We start from the raw sequence: 21,464 nt of genomic DNA on the forward strand, positions 1-21,464 counted from the left end.
TCAATGATGAGCATTCATTACACACCTTCATTTCTTCTATTCATTTTCTCCACTTCTACAAGGGCTAAAGCTTAACTTTATTTTATTTTTTTAAGAAAGCTGGGAATCTGGGGGAATTAATAAGAGGTATTCGAATCAAGTCAGGTACGATTAGATTTGGACCCGAATCAAGCCAATGGACCACAGGGGTGATTTGTTCTGTCTCCAAATCACCCGAATCAGCTAGATTTGTGTACAAATCTATTTGTACTCAAATCGATTCACATATCCCTATAAATCAGGACCTTAGAGAGGTCAAGCAGGGATTTGCCTGTGCACCACCAAATAGCTCTGGCCAGAGCAGGCAACTGTCAGGAGATCAGCTCGGACCAAGAGACCTTGTTGCAAAAATGCTAGGAAGGCAATTCATTTCCCCTGTATTTTTTTAAATATTTCCTTTCTTCTGTCCAGTTCTTTGAGGGCTGTGCACTCCTGCTCTCCCAGTGCTGGGGCACACAGCTCCCAAGAGACGAGTTGGTCTTGAGGTAGCAAACATAACTTGTCCCCTCAGCTAAGCAGGGTCCTAGTTGCATATGAATGGGAGACTACAAGTGTGAGCACTGTAAGATATTTCCTTCAGGGGATGGAGCCGCTCTGGGAAGAGCAGAAGGTTCCAAGTTCCCTCCCTGGCATCTCCAAGATAGGGCTGAGAGAGATTCCTGCCTGCAACCTTGGAGAAGCCGCTGCCAATCTGTGAAGACAATACTGAGCCAGATAGACCTATGGTCTGACTCAGTATATGGCATCTTCCTATGTTCCTAAGATTCGTTTTTAAAGCAGTGAATAGGAAGACTTCTGCAAGGAGTCTATCCTGTTAGCAGCAGAGCCATCTTCTTGTATTATGGTGAAAAAGGACAAGACCTGTGCTGGATCCTCATTTGTACGAGAATAATACTAAGGAAAAGCTACTTTCTATTATCAGGAAAGACTGCAAGAGAACATCCAAGGAACTAAGACCTTCAACAATCCCAAAACATATCAGTCTGCTGTCTAGACAGATATGGGGGGGAAAGATATTAAAATCTAGCTGCCAGATTGTTTTGTGAATGCACTTATTACTGTAGCTTCTCAGTATCATAAACACCATAAACAATGACAAACCAATTAGACATGTTTCAGTGTTGATCATTCTAAGTGTTATTATGCAAGCTAATTTCGTTAAAGCCTGTGCTTCCAGTAAATTAAGTCTATTCTGATCTTGGCAATCAAAGCGTCGTTGTGTCGTTTATTATTAGTCATTGAGATACTTTCAGCGACAAGTCAAATGCTAAGCCACGATTATCTTATTCAGAGAGTCCATTTTCTCTCATCCTTTAAATAAGAGAACTAAGAGCACTGAAAAATAATTAGCCCTATCTACAAACCAGTTAAAAAGCCATCATTGGCAGCTGCATTCAGGTGCCTCTCTCTGAATGTACAATGAATTAATGCAGGACATGAAGAAGCTGAGGATATTAGTGACATACCTGGCACCGTCCACCTGCTCTTTCCTTTTTGGAGAATTGCAAATGGAAAGCAAGAGGAGAAAAGCAAGGAGAAAGGAGGCAGGCGTTAAATCCAGCAGGAGAATCTCAAGCATTCGTGCTACTAGTAGTGCAGCAACCTTCAAGCTTTTATCACGTGATAAGAGGCCTACCCTGACTCCTGTTGTGCCCCTTTCAAGATACACAGAATCATAGAGCCGGAAGGGCCCCTCAAGGACTTCTAGTCTAGTCCTCTACAGCAGGGCCACACAGCCCTACAGCTGTTGCTGGATACAACTCTCATAATCCCTGGCTATTGGCCACTGTGGCTGGGGATGATGGGAAGTTGTGCAGCCCCTGCCCTTGACAGTATTCTTGAGAGATGGCTGCCCAGCCCACAACTACATGAGGCAGAATGTTCCACAGGCAAACAACTCTTGCAGTCAGGAAACTCTGCTTAATGCCTAGCCTGAATTTCTTTCCTTGTAATTTCAGCCCACTGGTTCTAGTCCTATCCTCAGGAGGAACAGTCCATTCCTCCTTCTGTGTGACAGGGCTTCAGATATTTGAAGAATACCTTGCCACAATTGGTGGCAGATATATTTATAGCTCACTCTTCCTCCATGGAGCTCAGGGCAGTGTTGATGGTCATTCCCTACTCCTGCTGTGTTGTCACAACCCTGTAAAGTTGGCTGAGAGACAGTAGCTGGCTTTGGGTGTGATCCAGTGAGCTTCGCAGCTGAGTGAGGATTTGAACCTGGATCTCCCCAACATCCTGACCACTACACTACTTCCACAAGGTAGGCAGAGAGAGGCAGTCACATCAAATGGTGAATTTGTGGTTCCATGAATGGGCAGAAATGAGTATGTTATTCTAACTGCCATTCATTTTAATTCATTGCTGTGTTTTTTTCCCCTCCAGAGCTGGCAGGATAAGGTGTAGATGTCCTTCCTTGGGCATCAAAATAACTTTGACCATCCCCGATTGGCTGTGACTGCACAACAAACCCAAAATTGTTGTAGGCATGTTTAATTGCTCTGGGTCCTTTCCAGAAAAAGAGCAACTGGAAAATACACTTTTATGGGGTTGCAAAGCAGAAATAGGCAATGGTAACCTGGGAGTTTTCACATAAGAGAACACTCAGAAGTGGTATCTCCCACCTGGAGTCTGAAGTGGTGCAGACCAGTGTACCCTTTCAGGCTTCTTCTACCTCATTCCATTGCAGGTGTAGATCAGGCCAGAGGTTCTCAAATGTGGGTCCCTGGATGTTGTTGGACTATAACTCCCTGTATGTTGGGCCCTTATTGGACTACAACTCCCACCATCCCCAGCCACAATGGCCTTCAAAGGTTGTAATCCAACATCATCTTGCAATCCAAGTTGGAGAACCCTTACAGTAAATATTATTATCATCCCCATATTGCAGCAGAGGCGGGGAGGGAGCAGTTTGACCACGGCCGCCGAGTTAATTGATGGGACAGATGAGATTCTGACCAGGGGAGTCCCGATTTGCATTGCCGCTCAGTCTCTTTAGCCTCCTCAGTATGCCAGCTCTTGTCCTGAACTAGGTCTTAAACTGGTGGCTTCTCAGAAGAGCACACTTGCCTGAAATATGGGAACGAGACAACTGATTCATAAAACCGCCAAGTGGCCACGAGGTCCATCCTATTAGGATTAGTAGCATAATACCTCCAGGCAGCCTGAGGAACACAAGAGGAGTGACATGATGAGAAGCAGAGGAAACAAACATACTTCATGCCTATGAGCAAATGCAACGGGGCTAAAGCATTTTTTGCAGATTTCCACCTCAAAGCCAATTAGCAAGTCCAGATGCAGGAGGTCATCTGCGTGCAGGAAATGGGTGGAGGGTGCTGCTACGAATGATGCCCTGCTTTGCATCCTAAGGATGGGGTGTAGCTCAGCGACAGTGCAATGGTTCCCATCCTGGGGGGCCTGGGAGTGAACTACAACTCCCATCATCCCCAGCCACAAGAAGGTGCAGCAGGGGGGATGGGAGTTGTAGTTCAGCAACATCTGCAGGCCCCTGGGTTGGGAACCCCTGTGAAAGAGCATCTACTGTATTTAGCATGCAGAAGGTACCAGTTTCCAGTAGCGGAGCAGGGGAGAACCCAGTCACTGGGACAGGAGCCTACCCGCTCCCTTTCCTTCATGCCAGCAGGTTTAGGTAAGCAGGCTTGGGTAAGCCCAAGCCTGGAGGAAAACAGAAAGCAGGGGGCAGAAAAACAGGGACAAAAGGCAGAAAGTGGGGGCAGGGCAGAAAGGGCAGAAAGCAGAAGGAGCAAAAAGCAGGCAGAAAGCAGGAACGGAAGGGCAAAACCAGAAGCAGAAGGCAGAAAGAGGGACAGAAGGGAGGAAGCAGGGATTGCATCCCCCCTCTCACCAAACAAACAAGCTAGTAAAATATCAGACGCAGCAGCCGCCTGGAAAACTGTCAGAGCAGGGAGCTTCCTCCAGCCCCTCCTCCCTTGCCTGCAACTTCCTCTTTTGGTCTTACTGGCTGCAACAGTTGCTACTCAAGCTGCTCCAGCCAGTCTGATTCCTAAGGGGCTCCTCCTGGTACTGCCCCCAGGAAAATGTATTTTAAAATATACTCCCTTAAGTAACCAGGAAGTGCATTTCTAGCCCATTATTTTAGTTCTTCCTGGGGGCAGTGCCAGGAGGAGCCGCCACCGCCGCCGAGGAATCAGACTGGCTGGAGCAGCTTGAGTGGCAACTGTTCCAGCCAATAAGAACAAAAGGAGGAGTTACAGGCAGGTGAGGAGGGGCTGGAGGAAGCTCCCTCCCTGCTCTGAAGGTTTCCCTGGCTGTTGATAAGTCTGATCTTTTACTAGCTTGTGGGAGGGGGTGGGGGGTGCAGTCCCTCCTGCCCTTATTGACCAGCCAGAACTGACAGTTTCACTCTCCGGCATCTCCTCGTAGGGTTGGGAAAGACTCCAGCTTGAAGCCTTGCAGAGTTGCTGCCAGTCAATGTAGAAGTGGGATTCCCAACCTGTGGTACTGATGGGAGTTGCTGAACTACAACTCCCATCATCCCCAGCCACAATAAATTGCAGCTGAGGGTGATGGGAGTTGTAGTTTAGAAACATCTGGAGCACTACAGGTTTGGTGCCCCTGGTGTAGACAATACTGGGCTAGAGGGACCAGTGGTTTGCCTCGGTATAAGGCAGCTTCCTGTGTTGGAATAATGGCCTCTTTTATCTACCCAGCAAAAAGATGTAGTAATGGATTTTAGGGCTGCTTGCTGGCAGGAGGAGCAGAAATGCATATCTCTAGTCAATTGACCAAGTACAGGATGTTGATGCAGCTGTTGCAATGCAAATGTCTGCTTGTGCCATTGGAACTAGAGTAACTGGAGCTAAAGCCTATGCATGGCTTCCCTTTAGGCAGTCATTTGCAGTGCTACAAATACTACAAAGTAGGGCTGGTGCCTAATTCCACACAAAGTGAAATTCTGGGCACAACCTGGGCTTCTGCTAAACAGGAATCTCATCAGGGCTTGAGGAACAGGCTCGTAATCTAAGATTATTGTTCTCAGGATGGGAGGAGGAATCCCCAGTAAGTGGAAATTCTTTTGATTGTGTGAATCAGCTGTACAAATCTGTCCATTACACATTTGGTGATTCTGTTGTCAAAGTTTATTTAGCAGGGGGAGAGTAACTGGCCCTGCCCACCCCCAGCACAGTACCTCCAGTGACTGTTTCTGGTGTCTATCTTGTGTTTCTTTTAAGACTGTGAGCTCTTTGGGGATGGGGATCCATCTTATTTATTTATTATTTCTCTGTGTAAACCACCCTGAGCCATTTTTGGAAGGGTGGTATAGAAATTGAATTATTATTATTATTATTATTATTATTATTATATAAAGTGACCTGACTGCATAAAACTATCCTACGGAGCTGGCCCTAGGGTTTTTGGCACTCTATGCAAAATATGACTGTAGCACCCCCCACATTCAGCCCCCTGTATAGGCTGACCTCTCAAATGGCTGCCACACATGTGCTTCAGCCCAGTGAGTGGTGGGCATGGGGCATGAAATGGGCGTGAACTCTGCAAGGAGCTGGGCAGCGGTGTGGGGCAGCATCAGTGGCAGTCTTGTGGATTTTAAAAGGTATAATAATTCCTCTCTGTCCCCAACCCAGCACTGCACAGAGGGTGGCTGTTCACAGTCAGAGTAGCAGGGTCCCCTCAAAAATGGCGACACTAGGTGACCACCCAGGCCTGTCTAGTGAATGTGCTGACCCTGCTATCCTATATGGCATTTCCCCTGTCTGGAGATCACCATGTAAGCTAAGTATATTCTATTTTGTATTCCTTTTTACGATCTTAAATATCTTTGCAGAGTAGGAGCAGCACGGTCTAGAACAGGTGCTAGCGGTGGCTAAGAAAATGTTCTCCTTTGGCGGGCAACACCGATGCAAATTTATGGTTAATGGATTAATGTAACAAATTGTCCCATAACAAATTGTTCTCTGAGCGGCTCACAACACAACGTTAAAACATCCAATAAAAACACATAAAATAAAATACATCAAATCACAATACACCAATAAATAAATAACTTCACGGTACGCCAATAAATAAATAAATTAAAAACTTGGCTTCTTTTAATCAATTTTTAAAATCAATTTTAAAAAGCCTGAGTGAACAGAAAGGTCTTCAAACTGGTGTCTAAAATAACAAAGTGATGGTGCCAGGTGAACCTCACTGGGGAAGCTGTTCCATAGATGGGGTGCGACCACCAAAAAGACCTCTCCCACTAGCCACCCGCCTCTCCTCATTGGGCAGGGGCACCCGAGGAGGGCCTCCGAGGAAGATCTTAAAGTACAGGTAGGGACATATGAGGCAAGGCTTCTTTCAGGTAACTTGGTCCCAAGCCATTTAGGGCTCTAAAGGTTAAAACCAGCACTTTGAATTGGGCCCAGAAACAGACTGGGAGTCTGTGACGCTGACAAAGCACTGGTGTAATATGATCAAAGTGTCCAGTCCCAGTTAATAATCCTGCAGCCCTATTTTATAGCAGCTGCAGTTTCTGGACCATTTTCAAAGGCAGCCCCAAGTACAACACATTGTAGTCATCTAAGCAAGGGTTTATCAGAGCATGAGTAACTGTGGCCAAGCGATCTCTGTCCAGGTAAGGTTGCAATTGGCATATCAGCCAAAGCTGATAAAAGACATCTGAGCCACAGTATCCTGTTTTGTGTGTGTCAGGGCTTGGCTGACGTGGAAACAGAGACACTTGAGCTCTTAAGAAGCTGGCATGCAGTTGCAACGATTAAACTAACACCTCTAATTAGTGCTAGAGAACAAAGGTAGAACTCTAATGATTTCCAGCTTAATGGTCTGTTTGTGTACCTTACTGAAATTTATAGTGTGGTTGGTGACCACATCCATACCAGCTACTGTATTGTTAGTGAAATCATTCTTGTGTGTTTGCCCAGAATTAAGTTAATACAAGTGATCTTAGATTTAGTTCTTGCTGAGGTGGAAGGTCACATGACTCTATGCTACTCCCTACGGGAAATTCCCTCCTCATAAAAAAGCAAGTTGTTAAAAAGAAGCAAGACCAGTGCTGGGAGCTGGCCAGCTGGGAGCAGTACTGATGCCATTGCTGCTCTCCCACTCGCCAGTGGAGAGGAGGAGGAGACACCATCAAGTCTCCCCGCATAAAACTACCCCCATGGAAGAGAGGGCCCCTCTGCGCTCACATGCTGAGGGGCCCCCCACTAATCTGGAGTCAACCAGCCTTGAGAAGAAAGTTCTTGAATGCTTTCCCCCTGACATGCCAGTGTTCTAATGCAGGTGTTCCCAACCTGTGGTACTCCAGATGTTGCTGAACTACAATTCCCATAATGCTCAACCACAATCTAGGGGAGATGGGATGGGAATTGTAGTTCAGCAATATTGGGAGTACCACAGGTCGAGAACTGCTGTTCTAACTGAAGGGAATACAGAGTTTATATAGAGCATCAGTCACTTCGAGCCTCCACCTGTAGCCTGAAACGATACTGTTCACACACAGGTTTACTGTAATAAAAAGAGCCTTGCTGGATCAGGCCCAAGGTCCATCTAGTCCAGCATCCTGTTTCCCACAGTGGCCCACCAGATGCCTCTGGGAAGCCCATGAGCAGGAGATGAAGGCAGGCCCCTCTCCTGCTGATTCTCCCCTGCAACCAGTATACAAAAGCATCCTGCCTCTGAACCTGGAGCTGGCATAAATCGATCAAGGCTAGTAGCCATTGATAGACTTGCCTGTCTTTTTAAATTGATGGGTTGAAGTATACATGTGGATTTTTAAAAATAAATAAATAAATGAACAAAAATAAAACATGATCCAGGCTGGGCTGGGCTAGAGGGTTTCTTTGCATAGAAAACCTTGAACAAAACAAACAAACCTGTCTAGAATGTTGTCTTCCTGTTATATTACGAGATTATCATTTTGCTATGGGTTGAACTAGAGCTTGTGCTGGCATATGCTGAGATAACAGGACTGCAGGGAAGGGGAACATTTACAGGGAATGATCAGTGACTAGACGGGAGGGATTCTTAGCCCTTCCCATACTGGCTAAATTTGCTCTAAGAAATAGTTCCAAGACCATACCACACCATCCATTAGGGATGGCCAAACCGGCTCAACAGTCAGTTTGGTTCGACAGTCTGGGCTTGAACCGAACCACCCGCTGTTCGGGGGGGGGGGTGTTGCAATTTTTTAAAAATAAAAAAACAACAACCATTTTTAAAAACCGTATCCCCTTTGGGAGAGTTCCTTGGGGCAGCGGAGTGGGGGGGCTGCGCAGGTTCCCCTCCCCCGCCGGCCTCCGTTATCACTGTCAGCGGCCCGTTTGGCCAGTTTTTCGGCCTGACTTTTTAAATTTTTAAAAAATTGCAACCCGGGGGGGGGGGGTCAAGGGGGTGCTGGACCAAAGTGGCCCGGTCAGGTTTGAGTCCGGTCTGGACTCAAACCGAACCAAGCCAGGCGGTTCCATGCACAGCCCTACCAGCCACATAGCAGGCTCAGTTCAAGTATTGAAGTCTAGCGAGAGTAGAAAGTTTTAAATACAGCTATTGGGACGACATTTGTAGGATATATTACCTTATTATATTCGTTTTGTGTCCTCTCTTCCTCTAAATCTCTCAGAGCGGTTTATAGGGTTTCCTCTTTTAATCCTCACAAATCTCTAGAAGGGGTTTTCAAACTTAGGTCCCCAGATGCTGTTGGACTACATTTCCCATTATCCCCAGCCATGGTGGCCAATAGCCAGGATTGTTGGAAGCGGTAGCTCAACAACAGCTGGAGAGCTTCAGATTGGCACTTCTGACTTGGATGAACGTATGCATACCTGACGACGTGTGAATGGGGAAATAGGGACTTATTGGCAGGTATGTATATGGTGTGTCTGTGGGAAGCATGCAGGGGGGCTCATTCTGTACAAAGGCAACTGGCCAGCTTCCAGCATGCATATGCCATCTGGGATAGAAGAGGCCTCAAATTGATGGATGGATATGCTGTTGGATATGCTGATCATTTCCTTGGGCAGCTCTGCCCACTTAGGGGGTAGATCATGACTTACACTGCAGTTCCCAGAGTTCCAAGATGATGTTGTACTACAACTCCCATCTTCCCCAGTCACAATGGCCAAAGGCAATGGGCTTTGTAATCCCACTGCATCTGGGGACCCAAATTTGAGAACTCCTGCCTTACATCTTAAAAATGTGAATTCCGTTAGGTGGGGATCCAAGAGAAGCTTTGTTAAGTGTCCACCTGCTCTGAAAGGACTTAAGGCTCAGTGCCAGGTGGACCTCCCTCAGGTAAGCATTCCTCAGTAGGGGAGCCACCACTGAGAGGGCCCTTTCTTGGACCACTATCCACCTAGTTTCCAAAGGTAGGGGCATTTGGTACTGAGCCTCAGAAGGTACATTCAAATGCCTGATTTCTCCACCATCTGGTGCTGACCCTGCACAAAAGCTTACATTAGCAGCAGCAACAGTGCAGTAGATTGAGACTAGCTCCCTAAACACAAACCTTTGGCAGTGAGCTCCATTGAAATCAACTGAATGCCATTCAAAGTGGCATTTTTAGACTCAGGAGCAAGATGTATTTTTGATAGTGATCCCCTCCCCCATTGGAACAGCTTCTGGCATTCTGCTAGATTAAATGAGAATAAAATGTCTGAAATGGAACCTGTGGTTACTCTACTGAGAGACCTTAAAGCAGACAGCTCCTGGGGATTTCAAAGAGCGGAAAATCATATATCTTTCACAAAGCATGAAGAAGAAGCAAAGAATCCAAACCTGTATGAGTTCGGCTGCCGGCTTCCTTCTTTTCTCAAAGTGCTTCTGGCGATGTTGTTCCTGGACTTTCAGAGCCAATCCTGAACCCAAGATGCCCTGAAAGCACAATTGAGAACAAGTTCTCAAATATTGTTACCTTGAAGATATCAGAAGAAGAACAAACACAAGAAGATTTCTCCACAGAGGTTATGCAGAAAGTCCTGAACAGAGAGAAAGTCAAATCTCCCACCAACCAGCAGGGCCAGGTCTGTTCCGAGTGGGCAGGGAGAGGAAGTTAATAGTGCCATGCTGGCATCAGAGAGGGCCTTGATTGGGCAACTGTGTACAGTGAACACACACACTGCCCAATGGGGTCAGGGCTTGGGAAGCCGCCCACCCACTTCTCCCCTCCCCCCGTCAGCAAAAGGTTGGCTCATGGGCTAATGAGGTCACTGCCCATTGACACACACTGAGCAGTCACATCGTTAGCCCATGGTGCCAGCCCTTTGCCACCGGTGGTGACAAGAAGAGAGCTGAGGGGTGGGGGTAGGGGCAGGCAGCGGCATAGCTGCAGAAGGGTGGGGGAGGGAGGTGGGTGGGCAGGTGGCAGCTAGCAACAGTGGGGAGAACCACCAAAGGATCTAGCCACAGGGCACTGCCCACAACACTACACAATTGGCATCCTGCAGGGGAATGTGGGTGCAGACTCCTGCATCTGGATCTGCCTTGCACAGAATTGAGCCTGCAAGCTGCATTTTTTTTTTTTAAAAAAAAAATTGTAATAATTCCATCAAGACACTGGGGGCAATTCTCCTCCCCGCCATGTTCCTCACAAGAATCCTGTCTTCACAGGCCTAGTCAGATGTTCTAATTCCTATACCATTCTGTTTCATCCTAGATGCATATGTTAGCTCTCATTACTCCTGTCCTTCTGTTACTCCACTTAAAACTGGAGCTTTCATATGCACTGTGATTTCTCTGACTTCCATAATGCCTAGTCGTGGGCAACGTGTTGTTTTTGGACTACAACTCCCATCATCCCTGGTCACAGTGGTTGGGGATGATGGAAATTGTAGTCCAAAACCAAGAAGTTACCCAAGACTGGTAGTGCCTGAACATAAGACATTCAAAGACATTGTAGGAGTACCAGCTGTAGGGGAGTAACAGCAGGAGAGAGGGCATGCCTTCATCTCTTGCCTGTGGGCTTCTCAGGGGCATCTGGTGGGCCACTGTGTGAAACAGGATACTGGACTAAATGGGTCTCCTTGGGCCTGATCCAGCTGGGCTGTTCTTATGTTCTTAATACAATAATGTATAATTAATCTGTGCAACTCATTGCTACATAGTATGATGAGACCCTTAGAACAAGTGGCTTTTAAAAGAGGTTATGTTAATAGAGGTCAGCACTGTAAATGTCTGTAAGCCATGATAGCTAAATGAACCTTCCACGTTTAGTGGTAGCATACCTCTGAGCACTAGATCGAGAGAGAGAACCAGGCGATAGCCAGCACCATCACCTTGTCAGTTTCCAAAGACACCTAGCTGATTTCCAAGGAGCTCAGTGCAGCACATAGAAGATTACATCCTATTGATGATATCACATCAACACTGACTGGCAGGTTAGGCTGACAGAAACTGGGCCATGAACATGGTGTAACCTGGCTTTCCCTGTGCCCCCTTCAACATTCCAGTCACCCCACCATTCCACGACCTTCCATGAGTGTCATCAGCATTCCAATGAAAACATTCCACAAGGTCATCCACAGAACTTACAGCTGGAAGAGCAAAAAATGAAACGCCGATGAGAGAGAATGTTGCCGCGATGAGACGTCCCTCCCATGTTTTGGGGGTCTTGTCACCGTAGCCGATGGTTGCAAGCGTAATCTGTGGGGAGAATGTTTGGGACAGTCTGTAAGAAAGACAAAGGAAATTGGCAAAGAGAATGGTTGGGACTGCTTTTCGCCTCCACAGTTCCACAGCCAGCAGTTCTGGCTTTGCACTTTGGATCTCACTTGGCTTGAAGGCCTGTGAAAATGTTCTCTGATGGGCACTGAGTTCCTTAGGGCAGCTTCAGACTATCCTCCATGAGCAAGGAAGGCAGGGAAACGTCAGGAACCCACAGTGTACACTCCCAGTGGGTGTGTTGTGAGAACCTGTCAAGGTTTATAAAATTACTCATGGAGAACAGAAAGTGGACAGAGATAAATTTATCTCCCTCTATCACTACATTAGGACCAGGAAACTGATCGCCAGGTAATTTCAGACCAACAAAAAGAAGGACTTTTTCACACTGCACATAATTAATCTATGGATGGCTTTAAAAGGGGTTACATTTACATTTACTTTTTATATCCCACTCTTTCTCCAAGGAGCCCAGAGCTGTGTACTACATACGTAGGTTTCTCCTCATAACAACCCTGTGAAGTAGGTTAGGCGGAGAGAGAAGTGACTGGCCCAGAGTCACCCAGCAAGTCTCATGGCTGAATGGGGATTTTTTTTTTTTTAACTCGGTTCTCCCCAGTCCTAGTCCAGCACTCTAACCACTACACCATGCTGGCAATACGTGTCTAAACTCCACGCTGGGTTTAGACAAGTTCATGGAGACAAGTTCATGGACAGGTCTCTCAATGGCTAATTGTTTAATTGTTGTAAACAACTCAGAGACTTGTGTTTTGGGCAGTATACAAATATGTTAAATAAAATAAATAATAAATAAATACTAGTCTGGTGCTATAGGCCACCTCCAGCCTCAGAGGCAAGATGCCTCTGTATGCCAGTTGCAGGGGAGCAATAGCAGGAGAAAAGGCATGCCCTCACCTCTTGCCTGTGGGCTTCTCAGAGGCATCTGGCGTGCCACTGTGGGGAATAGGATGCTGGACTAGATAGGCTTCGGGCCTGATCCAGCAGGGCTGCTCTTATGTTCAGCTCTCATATCCTCCACCCAACACTTCCCCAAGATGCTTCTGATGTCCACTTGAGCAGCATAACCAAGATCTGAAGTTGGGTGGAGCATCTCGGGAAAATGTCAAGGAAGGGCTTGGGAATTGGTCTTGGGCAGATTCACACAACACACCCTCATAAGAACATAAGAACAGCTCTGCTGGATCAGGCCCAAGGCCCATCAAGTCCAGCATCAGTGGCCCACCAGATGCCGCTGGAAGCCACAGGCAGGAGTTGAGGGCATGCCCTCTGAGTTGAGGGCATGCCCTCATGCAACTGGGACTCAGAGGCATCCCCTCCCAGAGAGTATGATGCTGGTTCCCAACATTGCCCCATCTTCGTTAATGAAAGTGGATCATCTGAATCCACACTTAGTGTCCATGCTGGTGCAACGATATTTTCAATGAATCTGGAAGATATTGTAGGATTTCTTTTTTTAAGTACTTAAATATGATGCCACATATTTTCCTTTCCCTCCTTCCTTTCCATCCCACCCCTCTTCACAATGCAACCCAAGGCAGATAAATTGTCATTAGCCCAATGTAAGATATGATACCACATGTTGCCTTCAAGGTTGTGAATAGGCTGTATTTGACTCAAAACCATAGTGGGTACTTAATCCACGATACCTTGAGAGTATTGTGTAGTTATTCATAGGAACCTAGGAAGCTGCCATATACCGAGTCAGACCACTGGTCCATCTAGCTCAGTATTGTCTACACAGACTGGCAGCAGCTTCTCCAAGGTGACAGTCCTATTTAGATGCCAGGGAGGGAACTTGGAACCTTCTGCATGCAAGCATGCAGATGCTCTTACCAGAGCGGCCCCATTCCCTAAGAGGAATATTTTACAATGCTCACATCTAGTCTCCCATTCATATTCAAACTAAGGTAGACCCTGCTTAGCAAAGGGAGAAATGCATGACTGCTACTACACTACCTCTGATCTTGACCAGAGAGAATTACAAGAAGACAAACCAGATAGCAGGATGTATTCAAACACCAGAGAGGTTGGAGTGGGCCATCTCACAATTCTGATGTCATATCTGCACACCAGGACTTAGGGTCCTGATCTGCAGTGGACCCCATTCTAAGTCTAAATCAACTTGGATCACAGGGCAGTGTCTCCATGTCCCACTTGATGTAAGTGCTTATTCACAAGTAGACTCGCTCACAGATACATGACCTGGCCTTTCACTTCCATCAGCAGCCTGGGATGCTTGTGAATAGATCTTGTCACAAATAGGAGGAAAGACCCACACTTGCTGTTGCAGGGAGCTCTGGGATGCATATTCACAGACAGACCTACTCAAAGGCAGAGATTTGAAATGGCAAGCTGGAGCACCTCCCCGTGAGCAGATCTTCTCATTTTTACTGGCAAGCTCGCCTGGACAATGTTCCTCACAAAGTCAGTCCAATTGCAATTAGAGTAGCATCTCTTCACAGCAGAATCCAAGGTTTAGTCAGATTTCCATGCAACCAGTTTAGAAAAGGAAGTCACTTTGGATACTGACCAGACCCCACCACAGTGCATCAGCGTAGGTTTCAAACTCCTTTATCTCCTTTCCTTCAGCATTCTTTTCAGGTATATCCTTCTCCACCAGGTAAACCAGGAATGAGGAGAGGATCAGCGTCAGGAACCCAATATACCAGGCAGTGATGAGTTCCTAAGAATGAAATCTACTGCTGTTAACAGAAGCTAAGTTCTCCATACTGTACACAAATCACAGATGTGAACAACACACTGTATGAATAGCCCTAAAGTGCACAGCTCTGTTGACCAGGAGAAGCAGGACAGACAGACTCCTAGTGTTTATAGGCAGCCTCATAATGCCTGACCAGAAGTCTCATATTTCTGGAATGGATGGGTCAGTCATACAGGCTCATGCTGGACACTAGACCTACGCAAATTCGGATTCAAAAATTCGGATTTTATCTGAAATCGTCCAAAATCGGTAAAAATCAGTAAAATCCATATCCATTTTTAATTGGAATGGTAAAGTTGAAATTAATTCCAAAATATCAAAATTAATTTTGGAAAATCCTTCAGAATTTCAGAATTAGCAAAATGGAATAGGATTTTCCCTCATAGATGTGAATTGGGAAAATGAAAAAAATCACTAAATATTACTGGTTGGTTCTAGAGCCTTGGAACTTCCCCCACATGTGGGGGAGACGGTCAGGGCCCCCTGTAGTTAATTTGGAGAGAATTGGTCAATCCTCTGATCTAGGGTGAATTTTTGAAATCTTTGTTTAAAAAATGGCTAAAAATGGTGAAAGCCAGAACTTTACAAAAACTTCTGAAACTGAAGATCCCCCTTGGACCAACATTCCACCAACATGTGGAGGAATGTGTCCCTTGTTTTCATGAAAAGGGGTAACAGCATGCCACCTCCACCTCCCCTTTAAATTTCTGGAATGAATGGGCATACAGTTATGAAATCTGACACACATGAAGTTCATATAGGCAAGACTGTGTGTTGTTGTTGTCCCCCACCCTGCAAGCTATGGGGTCAATCCCCTGGATTTTGGTGGGTTTTTTGTGGGGGGGGGGGTTTAGAAAATTTTCTTTTAAAATGGTGAAATCTGGCTTGTTTCAAGCCAGAACTTTATAAAAACTTCTGAATCAAAGTGAAGAGCAAGCTGTTGCTCAGCTGGTGGGCCCCTTCTCCTTTGGGGGCCCAGGGTCATTCCACCCCTGTTCAGTTATAACTGTGCCCCTGAGTGGGGACTTAGGCAGCAATCCTTGGTATCCTGCTTGAAAAAACCCCAAAGTGGGTGAACAATCCAATGCTTGGTGAATTCTGCTTCACAATGATAGGAAGAGCCATCGAAGGACCAAAAAGTGACATCACTATGAACATTTGGCCGCCACAAGCCAGTTATCCCTGTGGTAACTCTTCTGACAGTAATCCTTGGTATGATAACTGGTTGTGACAAGCGTCTCATTATTTTAACCTTCAAAATGTTGGCGGGCACGGACTTGGCCCATCTGCTTTGGTAATCTGGAAGAAGGTGCTCTCACAGGTTGCTTGTCCACCCCTGCCCCTACACAGACATGTCCCATTTCACCATTTCTCCAGTGGTGAAATGTTGGAAGTCGTCCAATTCTACTTTTAGTCTGGCACAGTGGTGGCTGGTGCAGGAGGGAGGCAGAGAGGGAAGTGTTGTATACCTTTAAGTCCTGGTAAAGGCTCCTGTGGCTACTACCCAGCGTCCCGAGGAGCCAACGAGCTGTGTGACCACCCCTGGTCCTTCAAATGGCGCTGTGCATGTGCATTGGCCAGCTGAGTGAATGGGGCAGAGTGCATGGCTCATTGGCCTGTCAGGATGCCAGGCAACAGTGATAGGAGTTTTTAATGGGGCTCAAATGTATATTCCACTTTCCACTCCACCTCCCCCTGCCATAGCTGCTACCAGCCACTAGGGATGTGCATGGAACCGGGGCAGTCGCATACCTCCCTGCCGCCCCGTCCTCTTTGTTGGACTGGAAGTAAGCTGAAGTATCCAGCATGTGTGCATGTCGGGCATGTGCGCACATACATTGTGTGCATGCCCAATGTGCATGAGAGTGAGCATTACATGCATGAGAGCGAGCACAATACACACGTGAGCTGGGTACTTCTACTTACTTCTGGTCCAATGAGGGGACGGGGCGGCAGGGAGGTATGCTGCTGCCCTGTCGGACCAGTTTACAATGGAGCACTGGTGGGGGGAAGCACGCGCGGGGGCAGGTGGTAAATGCACCCCACATCCTTAAAGTAATCACCCCCACCTTCGAACTTCCCTGTGCCGGTTCTGTGCACATCCCTACCAGCCTCCATTGATCTGGCATTGTTTACTTCCGTATGGCTTAGCAATGTGGATCTGGTGCCCCTCACAGTTGGGTTTTTCTGCATCACACATGGCTTTCCTTCCCCAACCCTTCATTGCCTGACCCCTACTTACTTTGCTGTGGGCACAAATGGCAGATCCCAAGAGCTTCCAGGTGCCACCTCTCCTGTCCATCCGAAGCATCCGGAGGATCTGAAGGAAACGGAGACTCCTCAACGATGTAGCCAGGACATTGCCTTGGTTGCCGACAGCCACCACTGGCACAGAAGCAATCAGTACAAAGATATCTGCAAAGCGGAAAGAAAAACAAGCCCTGTCAAACATGGTGGTATTTTGCAACTGACTTGTGTCTTTTAGTGGAGCAGATAGTGGGACGTATCGTTTCCTTTTTCCTACAAGCATGAAAATTGGCATGAATGTTGACTAAATCACAAATAATAAAAGGGGGATGTAAAAATAAAAAATTGTAACTTATAGGTGATTACCTATATAAAATTGCATTATAATTGAAATATTAATTTTTAAAATGTATTGTATTTTTGGAATATATTTTATTTTATGGAATTACGCATCATTATTTGCAACAGAACACATTTTTGTGAGCTTGAATTAATAAATCTTAATTACTATTCTAATTAAGCCCTTTGAGGACAGGGATCCATCTTATTTTGTTATTATTTCTCTGTGTAGACCACTTTGGAAACTTTTGTTGGAAAGTGGTATATAAATATTTGTTGTTGTTGATGGTTGTAATATTACATATTATAGTGATTCTATTACTATACAACTTATTAAATGGTTCAACTTATTAAATGGTTCTTATGAGCATAAATGTGCTCAATGTTTTAATCTGTCAGATTTGAGTCGTGTCTTTCTCCACTTGCACTCCAGTCATCTATCATGCCACTTCAGCTCCCATAGTTCTTCTATATACCAAGGGGCCAGTTCTGAAGTGGTTTGGAGAGGATGCTTAGGAGTGATCATGTCTACTGCCCTGGTGAGTTTTTTGTGTGTGCCAGTTTTCCACCAGGGCATCAAGAGAATCACCAGCACAGCTAACACTAAATCCTTCCAAGGCTTCTTGGAATTCTGTTGGATCCAATAACCTTCTCGGGTGGACCATCCAAATAGACCCTTTACCCTTGTGGAGGTGGGACGTGATTGTGTGTCCAACCTTAACCAGATGATGGTCCATTCATGACAATGGGACAATAACAGGAGTCCCTACCCACTGAATACCACCCTGATCAGAGTGAAAGACCAGATAAACCGTTTGATCAGCAATGTGTGTCAGTCCTGAGACTGCTTAGGAAAGGCCCATAGTTGTCATGGCCACTATGAACTCCTGAGCCACCCCAGACAAATTGGTCACGAAGTGAACACTGAAATCCCCCACCACCATAAGCCTGGGAGACTCCAATGCCAAGACCAAGACCAAGACTATCAGCTTAGTTAGGAACCCTGTTGGGCAGCGGAGTGATCGGTACACCAAACAAATTCTCATTCTGCCCCTGGTCCCCAAACCTAAGTACACACATTTGATTTGGTTGGGCACTTCAGCGGGGATCCTTGTAAGGAGATGTTATTCTTGTAGACCACAGCTACTCCACCTCCCTGTCCATGTCCTCTCACCTGCTTCTCAACAGAGTACCCTGGAGGGAGAACCTGGGACTAGACTGGGCCACCAGCTTCCCCCAACCAAACATATTATATTATATTATATCATATCATATCATATCATATCATATCATATCATATCATATCATATCATATCATATCATATTATAAATAACTATTATTAGCCACCATGTTGTTAGCCTCCCCACCATTTGCTGAAAAAAGAAATACCTGAAAACCTTTCTTACAAATTTCATGCTGGTAGGACTATTTTAATGATTCAGCTTATTTGGGGCATTTATCGGCTCTGCTACTTCTAAGAGTTCCCATGAAGCTCCAAAGTCCCACCCTTCTCCTACCTAGACACAGTGTCTCAGGTTGCTTTGGGTTGAAGGAAAAAACCCCACATAAGATTTAAAACTCCTGGAATTTTACTTAACATGTAACTGGGACTTATTGTACTGTGGAGACAATTACACATAAAATAATTTTTTTCCTAAATATTTCAGGTAACATACTAGCTGACCCCACACAGAGCATCTGTGCAGTTGTGTACTGAGCCTGTGATGTCCCCCTCAGCTTGCTCGCTCTCCCCCCCCCCCCGCAGCTTGCTTGCTTGCTCACTCTCCCCCCACAGCTCGCTCGCTCTCTCCCCGGTGGCTCGCTCACTCGTTCTCCCCCACCCACAGCTAGCTCACTCTCCCCCACCCACAGCTCTCTCCATTGGGCGGGCCAGGGCCAGGCCATCCCACCACCACCTCTCACCTTCTCCTCCCGGCTGGTAGGGCTTTGCCCGCCGTCTGCCCACCTCCTCACCACCGCCATCATTTCTCCCCACTACCGCCTCCTCTTCCTGGCCGGCGGGGCTTCGCCCACCATCCACCCACCTCTTCTGGCCAGAGGGGCTTCGCCTGCCGGCCCTCCACCTCTGTATCCTGACCGCTGCCATTATTTCTCTTTGCTTCAATGCTGGAACTCTTGCACGCTCTAGAGCATCTGCGTGTTAGTACTTGATTGCTCCCCTCACCTCAGAGATCTTCCCACCCTCACTTGGTCTGCACTCCTCCTCCTCCACCTCCTCCATCCGGTTGCTTCCATCCTCCTCCCCCTTCTTGGTCGTGGCTGCAGCATTGCTGCTGCCTATTGGCCAAGCTGCAGCCTCCTATCCCCAGAGACCCCCCCACCCTCACCCGAGCCCCGTTCCTGCTCCTCCCTTCAGGAGCAGCAGCAGTGGTTGACTGGGCCGTTCCTCGCAGCTGCCACCACGATGGCCGCTCGTTCCCCTCAGGCCACTGACAGGCCCAGGCCATTCCCTTGCCTGACTGCCTCCCTCTGACAATGACCTCGGTAGCCCCAAACAGCAGCAGTGGTTGCCTGGACCCTTCCTTGCTGCCAGTGCCGCCATGGCCGCTCATTCCCCTCAAGCTGCTGACAGGCTCAGGCCCATCCCTTGCCCTTCCTTCTTTCTCTCTTCCCCCTCCCTTCTTTTCCCCTCTTTCTCTCTCCTCCACTCACTCTTCTCCACTCTTCCTTCCCCCTTCCTTCATGTTTTTTCTTCCTCCCTCCCTGAGTTAACAGATTTTGTTCATTTACACAACGGCATCCTCCTTCTCCTGAAAGGGCTCTTTCCTGCTCCCTCACGACCTGTCTTTTTGCAGACTCCTGCCTGCTATCCTTTTATATCCAGAACATCTTCCGACCAGTAACAGCTGCATTCCAACTGACCTTAACCATCACAGGCCCCTCCTCCTTATCTGCATAGGGAATCCCCACTGCCCAATCACCATGGTGCTTCTGCTCTCACAGGCTCCTTCTCCCTATCTGCATATGGAATCCCCACTGCCCAATCAGGTGCTTCTGTTTGCAAACTCTGCATATGGAATCCCCACTGCCCAATCAGGTGCTTCTTGCAAACTCAGCCAATCGCCTCCTTCCTGCCACGCATGGCCCGTCTACAAGAAATAAGTATATAGATACTTAAGCCCACAGTCTTAGGAGCAGCAGCTGCCAGTTCATAGTGGTTTGCCTCAATCCCCAAACCTTCAGAAAGAAGGATTGACTTCAGAAAGAAAATAATAGGGGTGTGTATGACTGAAAAAAAAACAAAAAACGGATTCAGATTGGATTGGATCCAGAATCAGAGATGCTGGTTTGGGTTCTTTTGGATCCTTCAGAAGGTTGGGGTCAGTAAAATTTGGGTGAGTAAAATCAGCAAAAATCTCCATAGAAGTTTATGGGGAAAGAAAAAAATCCATCCCCCCAAAAACAAAACAAAACAAATGGCTAGCCCAGGAACTCTCAATGCTGGCACACACAGAAGGCCAGGATGGTTGGACTTTGTGTATTTAATTAGAAATGAATGTCACCATCCTTTGAGTTTAAATTAATTTTTTTAAGTAACCAAGAAATTGTACTCACAGCAAATGTGGAAGGAAAGTTATTACACATCCAAGAATCACAGGGGAAGTGATGTAACACCAAATAATCTTCCACTTTCAGTATTAAAGTGTAAGTACAATTGAAGGCTAAATACTTTTAAAAATTAAAAAATAATAATGCATGGGCAGGCTGGTAGGCAGAGAGGTTGCAGAAGGTGGATTTTTCCCCTCCTCAGCCATGATAGTGGGGCGGGAGCTAGATTCCTGCTAACATTTGGAGTTCTGAAAGGTTTCAATTTTTTTCAAAACCAGATCAGAAAAGTCCAACCCAAACTAGGCTTTCCTAAGTCAAAGTTAATCCCCCAAACCCTCTGAACTGGGCAAAATCTGAACATTTCCAACCTCCCCAGTCCAACTTTGCACAGGCCTAGAAAACAACATATTTTAGGGGAACCAGCAATGCAAAGAGTTGTGCTTACCCAACATACACAACGGTTTCCTGGCAAACTTCAGCCTCCCTCTCCATCCTTTGTATCGACAGCAGCACCCAGCAGCCCAGATCCTTAAGGCGAACTCTGCTCCAAAGATGAAAATGGCAAAGGTTTCCTGCACAGAGAGGAATGCAAAGAACAACTAGGCATGAATTACCAGCATGCAAAAAATCTAAACTAAAGCAAAGCATGCAGGGTCAAGCCACACAGGAAAAGGCAATGTTCTCAAACGTTAAGAGTGATGTCTACTTTTAGTTTTAATTCGGGGGGAAGGGGTCTCAGCTATCAGAAGTTTGGGGGATGCCCTGAGAACCCCCAAAGGGCCTCAGCTACCTTCACTCCTGCATGAAGAGCAACAGAGGCCTTGTCAGAATCCCCCCTTTATGGGCATCAGCTGGTTACACCTGTGTTTG

The 21,464-nt window shown here is 46.7% G+C and overlaps 1 protein-coding gene across 2 annotated transcripts in view; it reads right to left on the bottom strand.

The window, feature by feature from the left end:
* Positions 1-21,464, bottom strand: part of KCNQ3 (potassium voltage-gated channel subfamily Q member 3) — a 217,361-nt gene that overhangs the window by 30,813 nt on the left and 165,084 nt on the right. The window contains exons 3-9 of one of the 2 annotated variants that reach the window (XM_053250572.1): positions 21,040-21,166; positions 16,680-16,852; positions 14,246-14,398; positions 11,566-11,676; positions 9,814-9,909; positions 3,109-3,203; positions 1,506-1,529 (exon numbers count right to left, since the gene is read on the bottom strand). In XM_053250572.1, the coding sequence (XP_053106547.1) occupies positions 1,506-1,529; positions 3,109-3,203; positions 9,814-9,909; positions 11,566-11,676; positions 14,246-14,398; positions 16,680-16,852; positions 21,040-21,166 (779 nt within the window). Of the gene's footprint in view, positions 1-1,505; positions 1,530-3,108; positions 3,204-9,813; positions 9,910-11,565; positions 11,677-14,245; positions 14,399-16,679; positions 16,853-19,775; positions 20,007-21,039; positions 21,167-21,464 lie in introns of those variants that run through there. The other variant, XM_053250573.1, reaches the window with a different exon arrangement.

The sequence above is a fragment of the Hemicordylus capensis genome, chromosome 4, assembly GCF_027244095.1.
Source record: "Hemicordylus capensis ecotype Gifberg chromosome 4, rHemCap1.1.pri, whole genome shotgun sequence".
NCBI lineage: Eukaryota > Metazoa > Chordata > Lepidosauria > Squamata > Cordylidae > Hemicordylus > Hemicordylus capensis.